This window comes from Anoplophora glabripennis, unplaced genomic scaffold (genome assembly GCF_000390285.2).
Source record: "Anoplophora glabripennis isolate ALB-LARVAE unplaced genomic scaffold, Agla_2.0 scaffold1376, whole genome shotgun sequence".
Classification (NCBI taxonomy): domain Eukaryota; kingdom Metazoa; phylum Arthropoda; class Insecta; order Coleoptera; family Cerambycidae; genus Anoplophora; species Anoplophora glabripennis.
Genome location: NW_019417457.1, coordinates 30,137 through 46,222, shown reverse-complemented (window position 1 = coordinate 46,222; position 16,086 = coordinate 30,137). Strand labels below are relative to the sequence as shown.

The 16,086-nt window shown below is 31.6% G+C and overlaps 1 protein-coding gene across 1 annotated transcript in view; it reads left to right on the top strand.

Annotated features, from left to right (window-relative positions):
• Positions 1–16,086, top strand: part of LOC108915312 (leucine-rich repeat serine/threonine-protein kinase 1) — a 55,538-nt gene that overhangs the window by 23,125 nt on the left and 16,327 nt on the right. The window contains exons 15-19 of the mRNA XM_018721305.2: positions 356–494; positions 1,146–1,414; positions 11,063–11,235; positions 11,294–11,883; positions 11,945–12,427. Coding sequence (XP_018576821.1) covers positions 356–494; positions 1,146–1,414; positions 11,063–11,235; positions 11,294–11,883; positions 11,945–12,427 — 1,654 coding nt within the window. The remainder of the gene's footprint in view (positions 1–355; positions 495–1,145; positions 1,415–11,062; positions 11,236–11,293; positions 11,884–11,944; positions 12,428–16,086) is intronic.

The window sequence follows — 16,086 nt, the reverse complement described above, 5'->3', positions numbered from 1 at the left end:
AAGGAGAAAGGGAAAAGTAAATGCGACCAACTGAATAATAATATGCCACCCTCTTTATAGCACAAATTTTCGGTTTCTATTTCTTCCCTATTTTTCACATTATTCTTCAAGATAAAAAATGCTTTCTTAGATTGCGGAAACAATAAACATCAGGTTAAAGATATACTTTTTACTGAAATATTTATTACAAAAATTTTTTAATGTGGGAAGATTATGTTAAAAATTGGTAAAAAAAAATTGTCTGTTTTATCATTACAGTTTTCTCAAGAATTAAATTTAATACATAATATACAATTAGCAGATATAAAAAATATAAAAATAATTTAATTGTTTCACATTTGTATTTTTATTTCAGAATTCGCAAGCTGGAAAAGCAAGGCTAATGTTCCCAAATTTATCCATGTTGGACATTAGCAATAATAATTTAAAGGAAATACCATCAAACATAAATGAACTGAGTAATTTGTCAGTGTTAAATATCAGTGGAAATATAGGTAAATATTCTTGCTGCTATTTACTCATTCAGATGTACCTTTAAATTTTAACTATCCTTATTCTTTTATGATAATTATTTTGATAGTGAAAAACAAAAATGAAGGTAATGATTGTGTTAAAAATGTGATTCAAATGTCTTGTTATTTGATGTATTATATAGCGTGTCCCAATTTATAGGTGTTTAAGCCTTTAACATAAATAAAAAGTTTTCGACATGAAAAATTAATAAAAATAAAATTGGAATAACTAAAACCAGGAACTCTTACATTTTAAAATTTTTATATAAAATTAAAAAAATTATAGTGTAAAATAACGCCATATTATTAGATTTCGAATAAAAAAGTCGCTAATACAATTTTTCGGAATTAGGCAAGAAAATTGTAACTGACCCGAGATTTACAATTTTGAGAAAATTTTAGTTTCAAAAAATTATTTAATACAAAAATATTTAAACTTCTTTCATGTTTTTTATTTGGGACACTATATATTTATAGATAATTAATTTTACTAATTTAATATATTTTTTACCAAATCAATTTTATAGTGAATCAATTAAAAATATGTGTTTCCTTTTTTAACTGTGCAAGTCATTACAGCCCACGTATTATTTCAGTAAATAAGATTCGAGATCTATATGTGTTTATTTTTAGAAATAAACGAACTCCCACCACAAATGGGCCTGCTGTCTCGCTTGTGGAATTTAAACACCAGAGGTACAACACTACAAGAACCACTTAAGTCTATGATTGATAGTAAAAAATACAAAACCATGGACATCATCGGGTATTTAAAATCTGTTTTGGAAGATGCCAAACCTTATGCCAGGATGAAATTAATGATTGTTGGGGTACAAGGCATCGGCAAAACTAGTTTATTAGAACAACTTAGGCAGGAAGGAACAACTAGGAGAAGGCCAGAGGTTGGTTTAATGAAAGCTGTTTTGTATTACTTTTTTGTTGCATAACAACCTACAGGGAAACCTTGAGAATTAATCATAAATACATAACATCTGCATACAGCTATTGCTAACCATTATAAAGTACTAAAAAATTATTCACGTTATGAAGGTAATTATATTGTTGACATGTCAAATATCGAATAACAGATATTAATTTCATACTTGTACAGGATGAACAATATTATTTATTTATCAAACTTGCAAGCATATGTTACAAACAAAGAAAAGTAAAAATTGTGGGAGCAAATTATTTGGATATATTTATCTTTATAATTTTAAGTTATGGATTTGTTTATTTGTCAGCAACAAATTCTGAAATTAAGCAAATTACGTAATTATTAAGGTTATTTTTTATTTTACTTTAAATTTTGGTACCCAAGAATATTTTTAATATATGTTAGCAACCATGGGGGTTTTCAAACGAATGTTTTAGATCATCACCCGGGATATCCTTCAGGATGTCGATACAACTCTTTTAGATTTCTTCTACGTCTACAAAACGCTTTCCTTTCATCGGCAAATACATTTTTCCGACAAGGTAAAAGTCGCACAGTGCCAAATCAGGTGAATACCTTGAGTGGTTGTGATGCCATATTTAGTTAGTTACCTATATGTTTTGTATTGGTTCATCTCTTGGTTTACAGTTAAAGGCGATTTTTAGTAAAAAAATTGGTCAAAGTGTCAATCGATGAGATGGCGCATTATCGTGTAACAAACACCAACCTCCTGCGCGATATTCTGGCTGAATACGATGCACCAAATACTTCAAAATGACAAGATCGTAAACGCAAATTTTGTGATTTCTTCACTTTTGACTTCTCCAAATGAGATTTTTTGGGTTTTGGCTCATCTGGCGCCTTCCACTTCGCACTTTGGCACTTGGTTTCTGGATCATATTGAAAACACTATGTTCATCACCAGTCACAATGTTGTAAAGGAAGTTTTTGTCCTTTTTGGCCTTCTTCGAATGTTAAATTCTGAGCAATTTTTGGTCGTCAGTCAACTTGCGCGGAACAAACCGAGCACACACTTTTCGGTAGCACAAATGTTCTGCCAAAATGTGATACGTTGATGTTTTTGAGATGCTTAATTCCAAATCCATGAGTTTCAATTAAGATTTTGGTTGATCTTTGATTACAGTTTTGATGGAATCTGCGGTGATCACAGTTTTGGTTGGCCAACATGTTGCTCATCAATTTTATCCTCACAACCGTTTTTCAACCATGTACACCACTCATGAACTCTGCCACGGGATAAACAATCATGACCATAAACTTGGTTCATCAATTGAAACATTTTGGTAAAAGTTTTACCAAACTTTGTTCGATGGTCATTTCTGTACCGATAACNCTTAGGGGGTTGAAGATTTTGGTATGCTTTTTTAGCCAAAAGTTGTCCCCCTCAGAAACAAATTTGACCTGTTTTTGGATTTTGCCGAAAAATTCTTCACTACCCTGTAATGCCTTGCGGTACGTTTTCGATGGGCTACACTGTATTTGTAAACATTTAATTAATATAATTCTTAAAATAAGTAACTCTTTCATAAAAATAAATTGAATGTTTAAAATCAAGTTAATGTGACACCTGAGCTTGTCGGCTTTTCCAGATTTGAGCAATGTCAGGTCTAATATATATCAGTAATCCTACACCTTTTTCTTCGTTAATGCTTCCAAGCCTTTCACTTATTTTAGATTTTATGTTTGTAAATGTTAAAAAGTCCAACTCTCACAATTACAATATATAGAAAATTGTACCATAAATTGTTTCATTCAAGGTGTCCAGGAAATCGTGGACAATTTTACAGATTTGGGTAGATAGAAAAAATTCCGATTCAAGTTTATACAGAGTGTTTGTAAATAAGTGTGAAATAAGTATTGACTCGAAATTTGAAAAACGCTTTGGAGGGATAAATGTGCATTTTTTGGAGTGATCCGAATATTTCTACTTGCACCTTTAAATAAAATAGTAACAAAACCTACAATAAAATGTTTTATTTTTTTTCTCAAAAATGGTGCATCTTATGAAAAAAATTGAAGGGACCAATTTCACTCAGAACTGATGGCGGATTTAAAAAAAAATTTAAAACGGGAAAAAATCTGGCATATCATTTTTTTTGTTAAAAAAGGTTGTGGCATTCTCGGACGGACGCCACTGGTGCAAGTAGAAATATTCGGATCACCCCAAAAAATGTACGCTTGTCCCTCCAAAACATTTTTCAAATTTTGAGGCAATATCTTTAAAACTGAAATAATTAATAAAAATAAATAAAAAATTAAAATTTAAACACTGTATCTCGCAAACGAAGCATATTTCGACCTACCTTTATATGAACTTTTTTTTCAACTATCTTTGGCGACCGCCCCCTAAAATATTTTGCACTTATTTACAAACACCCTGTATACAATTTTTTTCTCTGACCTCACCCTGAAGAGCTATTAGGTCTCAATGTTAATTATTGAAAATATAATGACTTTTACCAAAAAATTTTCCGAATTTAATGAGAAAAGTTGTGACGATAAATCTATTTTTAACACTCGACTTCAAGAGCTCCTAATAACTGCACGGTAAGTCAAAAAAGAAAAAAAAATGATATTTAAATGTGCAATATCATTTCAGTTAACACAAAGCTTTGTTGTTTGGAAAGCAGTTTTACTACATCCAAGAATCTCAATACCTACTTCAAATTTACAACTTGATTATTACCGAAATAGTGTGAAATATTATTATAAACTTTTATCACACTTGACAAAGGGCATATTCAGCCATGCAAGTGCTGAACCAAAGTCGCTAGGTCAGTGCTATCTGAACGATCTGCTGGAAATTTACAAGCAAAGGCACGAGACAGTATCTGAGAAGTGAGGATACGAAGTCCTCTCTGAACTAATCTGAATCCATTTAGTAATAACTCCAACAATTGTCAACGCCTCATTTAATGAATAAAAATTTGGCTACAAAAAAAGGCAACTGCTCAGTCAGCCAATAATCTTGGCATTGTGCGTAATTTCACTGTTTAACTTAACGCTTAACCCAGCGCCTGCATGTTTGAATAAGATCCATTTATGTAATAACTTAAAATTACATTTTACAATAAAAATGACCTTGTCATAATTGTGGAAACTATTAAACTAAGATAACAATAATGTGCACGCTTCTGTTATTTACGATTAAACACTGATTAAACCACCTGTAGTGGCTTCACTAAGCGATGAGGCTTAGTATAGGAGGCTTTACATTATAGGTGCTAATGACTTAATAAATTCATATAAAATCTTTGTCAAATATGTTTGTGTACACAATTGATTGATACAAATCTTTACTACAAAATATTACATTTTTTATAAAATAGTATCTACAGAATAGAAAAAATTACATATTTTGGTATACATTCCTATTCATTATAATTTCTTTCTTAGTTCGAAGGAAGTCGGGCAGATCAGTTCGAAATACTGTGCTACATTATGTATGTTCACACAGGAGGCACTTAAGACTAGATAACTTACGAACCCTTATACTTGCTGACAATCGACTGACGAGAATTCAATTAGCTACAGATGACGATGGCGATGTTAGCAGTACCGAAGATGAAGAGTTAGATAGGGTAAATATTAATATAATTTCTATTATCTCGTATAAAATTTTTTTCTAAAAGGAGAAAGGGAAAAGTAAATGCGACCAACTGAATAATAATATGCCACCCTCTTTATAGCACAAATTTTCGGTTTCTATTTCTTCCCTATTTTTCACATTATTCTTCAAGATAAAAAATGCTTTCTTAGATTGCGGAAACAATAAACATCAGGTTAAAGATATACTTTTTACTGAAATATTTATTACAAAAATTTTTTAATGTGGGAAGATTATGTTAAAAATTGGTAAAAAAAAATTGTCTGTTTTATCATTACAGTTTTCTCAAGAATTAAATTTAATACATAATATACAATTAGCAGATATAAAAAATATAAAAATAATTTAATTGTTTCACATTTGTATTTTTATTTCAGAATTCGCAAGCTGGAAAAGCAAGGCTAATGTTCCCAAATTTATCCATGTTGGACATTAGCAATAATAATTTAAAGGAAATACCATCAAACATAAATGAACTGAGTAATTTGTCAGTGTTAAATATCAGTGGAAATATAGGTAAATATTCTTGCTGCTATTTACTCATTCAGATGTACCTTTAAATTTTAACTATCCTTATTCTTTTATGATAATTATTTTGATAGTGAAAAACAAAAATGAAGGTAATGATTGTGTTAAAAATGTGATTCAAATGTCTTGTTATTTGATGTATTATATAGCGTGTCCCAATTTATAGGTGTTTAAGCCTTTAACATAAATAAAAAGTTTTCGACATGAAAAATTAATAAAAATAAAATTGGAATAACTAAAACCAGGAACTCTTACATTTTAAAATTTTTATATAAAATTAAAAAAATTATAGTGTAAAATAACGCCATATTATTAGATTTCGAATAAAAAAGTCGCTAATACAATTTTTCGGAATTAGGCAAGAAAATTGTAACTGACCCGAGATTTACAATTTTGAGAAAATTTTAGTTTCAAAAAATTATTTAATACAAAAATATTTAAACTTCTTTCATGTTTTTTATTTGGGACACTATATATTTATAGATAATTAATTTTACTAATTTAATATATTTTTTACCAAATCAATTTTATAGTGAATCAATTAAAAATATGTGTTTCCTTTTTTAACTGTGCAAGTCATTACAGCCCACGTAATATTTCAGTAAATAAGATTCGAGATCTATATGTGTTTATTTTTAGAAATAAACGAACTCCCACCACAAATGGGCCTGCTGTCTCGCTTGTGGAATTTAAACACCAGAGGTACAACACTACAAGAACCACTTAAGTCTATGATTGATAGTAAAAAATACAAAACCATGGACATCATCGGGTATTTAAAATCTGTTTTGGAAGATGCCAAACCTTATGCCAGGATGAAATTAATGATTGTTGGGGTACAAGGCATCGGCAAAACTAGTTTATTAGAACAACTTAGGCAGGAAGGAACAACTAGGAGAAGGCCAGAGGTTGGTTTAATGAAAGCTGTTTTGTATTACTTTTTTGTTGCATAACAACCTACAGGGAAACCTTGAGAATTAATCATAAATACATAACATCTGCATACAGCTATTGCTAACCATTATAAAGTACTAAAAAATTATTCACGTTATGAAGGCAATTATATTGTTGACATGTCAAATATCGAATAACAGATATTAATTTCATACTTGTACAGGATGAACAATATTATTTATTTATCAAACTTGCAAGCATATGTTACAAACAAAGAAAAGTAAAAATTGTGGGAGCAAATTATTTGGATATATTTATCTTTATAATTTTAAGTTATGGATTTGTTTATTTGTCAGCAACAAATTCTGAAATTAAGCAAATTACGTAATTATTAAGGTTATTTTTTATTTTACTTTAAATTTTGGTACCCAAGAATATTTTTAATATATGTTAGCAACCATGGGGGTTTTCACGCCAATTAAAACACATAATTTCAACAATCGGTTTATTTGCTATGTCGGGACTCTGGCGACTCCAGTGACTGACTCTCGTGCTCACTGACCCAGCGGACCGCGCTCTATCGGCTGACCTCGACTGCTCGCGCATTCCGAAAGGGGTTCTTGCTGACTCAGTAATAGCGATATAGTGGATGTCATCCCTCTTTAATAATTAGCATCTATCATATATACGTGCGCACCGTATTTATAGTAGATTTTTCAATTTACAGTACTTTTCAGTTTTAATAGAAATAATTTGATTGCATTAAGTAGACCATTGATAGGAATTTAAACTGAAAAATCAAGCTTCTAAAATTCAAAAAAGATTCCTTATCTTTTTTAATTGTCCAAGTTTTGTCTTGATCTTTTTGGGATTACTAAACCAAAATGTCTTAATGAATTGGTGGTTCAAAGCCACTATATTTCAAGACAGAATTGTGTTGAAATAAAAAATTTTTGACAATTTATTGGAATACCTCTGAAGATATATTAATAAACTGATGAAACTTGAACTATTTGACTAATTAAAGGTAAAAATTCTCTGAATTGATAAAGTTGTAGCCTTGGAGTCAGAGACCAAAATAATGGCAAAACTCTCCGAAAATTTGGTTAAATACCAGGTGCAATATTTATACAAGGGGCGATAAAAAATAAACGACTTTTTAAAAATAGGAACAAAAAGTTTTTTTGGCAAAACCGATTTATTTTATTCAAAATAATCCTCTTCCAACTCAATACAGCAATTTGCAGTCTAAAAGCATGTCAAACGAATGTTTTAGATCATCACCCGGGATATCCTTCAGGATGTCGGTACAACTCTTTTAGATTTCTTCTACGTCTACAAAACGCTTTCCTTTCATCGGCAAATATATTTTTCCGACAAGGTAAAAGTCGCACAGTGCCAAATCAGGTGAATACCTTGAGTGGTTGTGATGCCATATTTAGTTAGTTACCTATATGTTTTGTATTGGTTCATCTCATGGTTTACGAGATGGCGCATTATCGTGTAACAAACACCAACCTCCTACGCGATATTCTGGCTGAATACGATGCACCAAATACTTCAAAATGACAAGATCGTAAACGCAAATTTTGTGATTTCTTCACTTTTGACTTCTCCAAATGAGATTTTTTGGGTTTTGGCTCATCTGGCGCCTTCCACTTCGCACTTTGGCACTTGGTTTCTGGATCATATTGAAAACACTATGTTCATCACCAGTCACAATGTTGTAAAGGAAGTTTTTGTCCTTTTTGGCCTTCTTCGAATGTTAAATTCTGAGCAATTTTTGGTCGTCAGTCAACTTGCGCGGAACAAACCGAGCACACACTTTTCGGTAGCACAAATGTTCTGCCAAAATGTGATACGTTGATGTTTTTGAGATGCTTAATTCCAAATCCATGAGTTTCAATTAAGATTTTGGTTTATCTTTGATTACAGTTTTGATGGAATCTGCGGTGATCACAGTTTTGGTTGGCCAACATGTTGCTCATCAATTTTATCCTCACAACCGTTTTTCAACCATGTACACCACTCATGAACTCTGCCACGGGATAAACAATCATGACCATAAACTTGGTTCATCAATTGAAACATTTTGGTAAAAGTTTTACCAAACTTTGTTCGATGGTCATTTCTGTACCGATAACTGAAACGTACGGTCACTTCAGATGCTATAACTTCAGTTCTGTTCGTCCAAATATCATGAAATTTTGACAGTACATGAGTGAAGGATCTACCTTTCCAAAGCATAAAATTTCCAATAGATTAAATCACTAGATATAGTGCTAAATAAGTAATGTTATCTCAAAATCAGTGGGATTTAGGTATAGGGAATGCTTATACCAATGGAAAGAGAATTAACAGGTGCATCTACTGGCATTATAAAACACAGGCTGTTCTATTTATAATAAGCGAGTTATTAAACTTTTAATTTGGCACAATTGGTCCGTGTTTTTTAGACGCCCTGTGTAACATGCACCAACTTTCGAATATTCCAGATATTTGGACACGTTTTGGTATTGACCATCTAAAATTTCAGCTTCCTATCTTAAAAATTGAAGGAGATAGAACCGATTAAGTGTAGGTATGTTTTTTTCAAAAATGTTGAAAAAGTCAAAATATTTCAAAAACTATTGAGTTTAAGGATAAAGTAAGGTTATGAAACTTACCTTAAAATTCGATGTAGAATCCAAAAATTAAATAAAAAATAGTACATTCCATTTGAAATAAGCGAGTTGACGTCTACATCCGGTAGAACCGGAAGTTTCACGGCGACGCCAATATTTTCAATCGATAGAACATTAGGAGAAACCCCGTACATAAATTTTCAGAATTCCAGTACGCGTAGTTTTCCAGAAACGTCTAATTGAAGGTCTATCTGGAACACCCTGTATACAGGCTGTTACAAATTCTCTTCTCGCTACAGGGATCTCGGAAACGATAAGAGATACGAAGTAGATTAACTCTTTCACTGCTCCAGACGTATATATTCGCTAAAAATTTATAGGGCTCAAACTGCTCCAGACGGATTAATTCGCTTGAATAGTTAAATTAGATCAGGCTGCTCAAACCGTATATATTCGCAACCATGCGCATTAGTGACTCGATTATTGCAATTGGTATGGCGAATTTTTGCGGGCGAGCTTATACCCATTATGACAAATATTTTTATGGAAAGAGGTACTGGTAATAATACCAAGATTGGTCATCTTTCTTTCAGTTTCTATTTAATACATATACTGTATTTTATTTAAAATAAAATCGTAAAGTTTTTCGTAAATCGTAATTTAACACAACATAATGTAAAACTATAAGTGGTCTAACTGCTCCAGACGTATATATTCGCATGCGATAAACTTTCGCGTACGGCGCGGTAGCTACGTTCAGACGTATTGCGCAGCGAAAGGGTTAAATGGGAGCAAAGTTGAAAAATCAGGGGAGCAACATTATGCCTTTAAAAAATCAAGGCTAACATGATTAATTTTCGAAATATTTGAAAAAAAAACGAAATTTTGGAAATCTGTTTTTGTTTAATTTCAGCCTTGTTTGAGGTGATATTGAAAAAAGAAGAACACTTTCTCATGGCCACTTTTTGCCCTCTATCGAATGGCATAATCAATTTTTATAACGTTTTGTCTCTCCAGGACCATCATCGTCATTTTTTTAAATATGTTTTGTTTCGGAAAATGCATCTTCAATGTATTTGTTTCAAATTTATCTAAATAGTTCGTATCTTTTACCGTTTCCAAAATTTCTGTAGTGAGAAGTGAATTTGTAACAACCTGTATTTATCATAGTCACTTATATTTATTTGCTCTGTATATTTATCACTATAACAGTATTTATTGGAATGTATATATTTAATCACATTAATATTTATTCTTTATTAGACGGAACACTCATATTAAATGGCCTAAGTTAGAACCGACAACTGAAATATTTCAACGGCCTTAACGTTTTCTGTGGTGGTGCCACAATACCACGCTCGCCTCTTTACTGACTCCTACCAGTCGGCATTCCCTTAAAGCATATCCCTCATTTCATTCCTAACTAATTACGGGTACATTAGACAAAAAAATGTCAAAGGACTTCATCTCAGAATTCCACCCTCTTTCTACCCCTGTGTCTGTCAACTATTTTTAGGACACCCGATGTATTATTAAATGTACTTATTTCATCTATAAAATATCTAGTGGCATAGAAATTCTTGAATTTTCAATGATTGTCTCCTATTATTGCTGCCATTGGTTGATAGATGTCATAAACTTAGAAAAGAAACTGTGTAGGATTTCTTGTTTCACTTCTTGAATTTTAGTACTATTTAATAGAAAAACACTGCAAAATGTTCTACACATGACTTTATTATCATTGCCATTACATTCAACTGTACATTCTTCTCTTATACTAACAAATGGCAGCACTCATAACAAAACACCTAAGATAATATAATAACAGACTCCCAATGAGTCTACAAAGCAACGACCGTATTAAGTGTCAGTCTAACATGAACATTAAAAGAAACAAATAAACTGTTACAAAAAAATGCAATAATTATCATTTTTTTAGCACTGGGCAAAGAGAATGGGTAATAAAAATATAAATGTAAAAACTTCCAGAGGGACAAACATGTCCACAGTTGGAGTGGACATTGGTGACTGGGTTTATGAAAAAAAAGTACGTTCTCATTCCTCACACGGTCCGGTCATATTTAGAACATGGGATTTTGGTGGACAAAAAGAGTAAGATATTTATCTCAACCTCTCTAATTAATAAGGTGATTAAACTAAATATTTCCAGGTATTACGCAACACATCAGTATTTCTTATCCAAACGTAGTCTGTATTTAGTAGTATGGCGAATAACAGACGGTTACAGGGGCATTAACGAAATATTGCAGTGGTTAGTGAACATACAAGCCCGAGCGCCAAACTCTCCCGTTATTATCGTCGGAACGCATTATGACGTAGTACAAGAATTTAATCCAAATATTTCCGAAGAGTACCAACAAATTATTAGGGAACGTTTTATAAACATCGTTGATGCAGAGAAGTGTGGCTTACCTCGAGTTTTAGACACAATTGAAATCAGTTGTAAAACTAGGCACAACGTTAAACTCCTTTGTAATTTAATATATGACACGGTGTTTAGTTTACGACCTCCGGGTAGCAAAGAACTGCTGCTGGAACAGAAGGTTCCTGCCACGTATTTAGCGTTAGAAGACGTCGTTAATTATATAGCTACAGAGAGAAGGTTAAACGGTCTTGATCCAGTATTAAACGCAGAGCAGTACAGGAATTTGGTAACATCTGAAATGCAACAGAGATACAATAAAACGTTTAGAGACTGGTCAGAACTGCATCAAGCAACATTATTTTTGCATGATAACGGTAACAAACTGAGTTCACTAATTTTTAATCGATATTAATAGATTTATTAACAATTTTATAGGTGTTTTGTTACATTACGACGATGCCACACTTAAAGACCTTTATTTCCTAGACCCGCAATGGTTATGCGATATGTTAGCTCATGTAGTAACGATTAGGGAAATAAATCCGTTTGCTAGAACAGGTGTTATGAAATTAGATGACTTGAAACACATTTTTAAAGCAAGTAATATAGGACCCATGGATTCGAGAGGATATATCGTAAATCTCCTAAATAAGTTCGAGGTGGCTTTAACGTGGGACTCCAGAACACTGTTAATCCCTTCTCTATTACCATCAGAAGAAGACATATTGATGGCACAAATGTATCCGGGGCAGTTCCATCCCATGGTTAAAGTAAAAGTTCCTTTAAGATCTCGTGGTTGGGCTGTAAGAAACAAAAAAATTACGGTTTCATCAAAGTCTGTTTTGTTTAGGGAAACCAATTCTCGGAGCGGATTTCAAATGACAATGCCTTCTAGTTCTGCTGCCACAATAAACGCTGGTGAGTAGATAATTTATATATTATCAGTAAATATAAGAGCATTTTTATCCAAAATAAGGACATGAGGATATTGAAATCGGTGAAAGATACAGGTTGGATTAAATTAGAAAAAAGTTGCATCATTATAGCATCGCCATTGAAATATGAACAGATCTGATATATTTTTGATTTTTAAACTATTTTGAAAAAACTGAATTTATACATTTTCACGGAACTGTCAGTTTTGATGATTGTATTTGACTCACCTTCAATTTTAGGCCGTTAGATTTCTAAAATAAATGTTTTTGAAGTATTTGTATGTATGTGTTACTTGTAGAGATTTAATTATGTTTTGAATAAAAATCAGCCATCATCAGTAATTAAAAAAAAAATAAAAAAATTACAATTAAGGAGTTTAATTTAGAAATAGAGAAGAATTAAACTTTCTAAGGCTAATAAAGCTCATGGTATCTGAATCATTTTTACGATTCTAGTATTGTAAGTGTTTTTATTTAATTTATTATAAGTACATACTTAATTTTTTTTTATGAATTAAATTTTAATAAAAATATGAAATTTAAGTTTTAACCTCTCCTTGGCTTTAAAAATTACCTCTATTTTTTAATAATGAATCATAAGTACTTAAAAATTATTTCAAAAAGCTTCTGAAATGTATCAAATATGTAAGTAAATTAACATAAGCAAAGCACTGAAAGCAAAATTAAAAATACTTATAAAATCTATAGGATGTTTCCTTGGTTGCCCATAAATTGTGGTGATAAGTTTTGAAAAATTAAGGCCACTTTTTCCTACAAACATGGTTTCTTATGACTCATTTCGAAGATACAGGGAGTTCCAAATTTATATATAATTTTTTTAATTTCTGAATGGCTAAAAGTGTCACAACTAAACTTGATACAAAAAAGCATAGGTGAAGTGTTGCTGTAATAATATCAACATTCATAATTAAACAGTGGCATAAATATGGATACTTGGAAAACTATAATCTCCAATCATCAGATAAATGGTCCAAAAAACATACCACATTTATAGAAAAAGTGGCCTTAATTTTCTATTAACTACTTTCTGAATTTACGATCATTTATTACAAAATATCCTGTATAATTAAAAAATGGTTTTTTGATCAATCCTGTAATTTCCATGAGAAAGTACATAAAAATTGCCATGAAGAAATCTTGCTCAAACAGCAAAAAATAAAATATTAAATTGAGGAATTTGTTCTTTTTCAAAATAAAATTTCAAATATACAGGCTGTTACAAATTCGCAGGGATCTCGAAAACGTTAAGAGATACAAACTAGCTTAAATGGGGGCAAAGTTACATAATCAGGGGATCAACATTATGCCTCTAAAAAAAATCTACACTTGATTTTTTCCAAGTTTCAAGTTTTCGAAATATTTGAAAAAAAAACAAAATTTTGGAAATCTGTTTTTGTTTCATTGCCTTGTTTGAGGTAATATTGAAAAAAGAGGAACACTTTCTGGCCACTTTTTGCCCTCTATCGAATGGCATAATCAATTTTTATATGTAATGTTTCGTCTTTCCAGGATCATCAACTTCATTTTTTTAAATACAACCCTGGAAATTTTATTACATATTTTGCAAGCCTTCATGACCCCCAATACTGTACTGCCTCAACCCGAACCAGATTTAGACGTTTTGTCTCGAAAAATTCATCTTGTTTATTTGTTCCAAAATCTAAATTTTTTATTTAGATTTCTATGTTTATTGAAATATTTCAAAAACTAATCATGTTAGCCTTGATTTTTTAGAGGCATAATGTTGGTCCCCTGATTATGCAACTTTTCTGCCATTTAAGCTAGCTCGTATCTCTTATCGTTTTCGAGATCCCTATAGTGAGAAGGGAATTTGTAACAGCTTGTATACATTATATCTGAAATCTGTGTTCTTGTATCATATGAGGTTATTTATTTGTAACATAATTTTAGTTTTTCCTCTGTTTATTGGGTGTTTTGCTACCTGTAAAAATTAAAAAAATTAAAGGTTTGATAATGAAACATTATTGATTTTTCGAAACATTAATGGTCCAAGATACAGATTTTTTATTTGTATCTTTTTTTTCAGCATGAGATTTTTGGTCAAACAAAAGTATTTTAATAAAAATGATCCTTTACTGGTCCTTTTGTGGCAAAGTTTATGTCTTGAAATTTTTTTATAGGTAGCAAAATACCAAACAAACAGAGAAAAAGTCATTTTAATGGTTCCCTAACAATGTAACTTTTTTCTAATTTGAACCAACCTTTCACTGATTTCTAAATTCCCANATTCTAATTTTATAGGCAAGTGCAAATATTGGCTCGTAACCATAAAAGCAAATAACAGTATAATAAAAACTTCAAGTCGCAGGCAAATATTCCGTATTTAGATACTTATCTGTTACGAAAAACTTTTTATAACTTGTTTATATTCTAATGGATATCGTTCTGTCTTTCTGTCTGTCAACCTCTTTAGCTACTATATTGGCAACAGTTTTAGTACAAATTAATGTTTAGATAATTGCTATAACCTTTTAAATATAGATATCTGAATATTTAGCAAGTTTGAATGATTTGATCAAATTAAGCCAAAAACCTTGTCACTATAGTGAAATTCTTTTTTTATTCCTTGGCTCAACTTCACCTAAGGTTATAATCATATATAATATACTTTGGTAAAATGTACAGTCGATATGAATTTTTATGATAAAAGACATTCGTTTGCATCACTCATATCTGCTTCGTATAGAAATATAGCACATTTAATTCAATAATAGATATACTTGCAAATTGTAGTTTTAAAATTTCATATTTCTCTATTATACCACAGACAATATAGCGTATCGCTACAGACTGCTACTTAAATGCTGGAAATTGGCAACCCAAAATGGAAGCAGGGTCTCCTTAGCCGGCTTCCAGCTATAAAATTTAGCGTGGTAACTCTTCTACTTGGTAATAGGCGGCAGTTCCAGCGGTGGCTTTGTTGCCAAATAATAACTGCTAAATAAATTTAATGCTTTCAGCAACGCACCATTTCCGAATTATAAGACCTTTTTTACTGTATCACCTCACACACCTCTTCTTTCCGAAATTTATTTTCCACATACGGACTTCGGACCTTTTCCATTCAACGCAGAACTGTCATACAGAACCAGGGATGTGGGAAGATTTTTTCAATTATTTTTTCGATTTAACGCACTGTTTCCGAGTTATACGGCATTTTTACTATAACACGACATACCTCTTGTTTCCAGAATTTATTTTCGACATACGGACTTCGGACTTCGTTCTGCATTCAACGCAGAAGGAACATACAGAACCCGGGAGGGAGGGGTTGACATTTTTCAATTATTTTTTCGATTCAACGCACCGTTTCTGAGTTATAAACACTTTTTTATCCTATGACGTCACATACCGTTGGTCCCGATTTTTTTTTGACATGCAGGTTTTGACGTTTTTCACTCGTTCACCATGGGAGATTTATTTGTTCACCATGGGAGATTTTTTGATACTTAAGAGTCTAAGCAAATACTGTTTATTTTTCTTTCATATATTGTGACACCCCGCTCTGCGTCACCCACCGAGTGCTCTACTCAGAACCAAGGGGAAATTTGTTTATATTTCCAGCCATTTCCGAGTTACGAGCAAAAACCATTTTTTTTT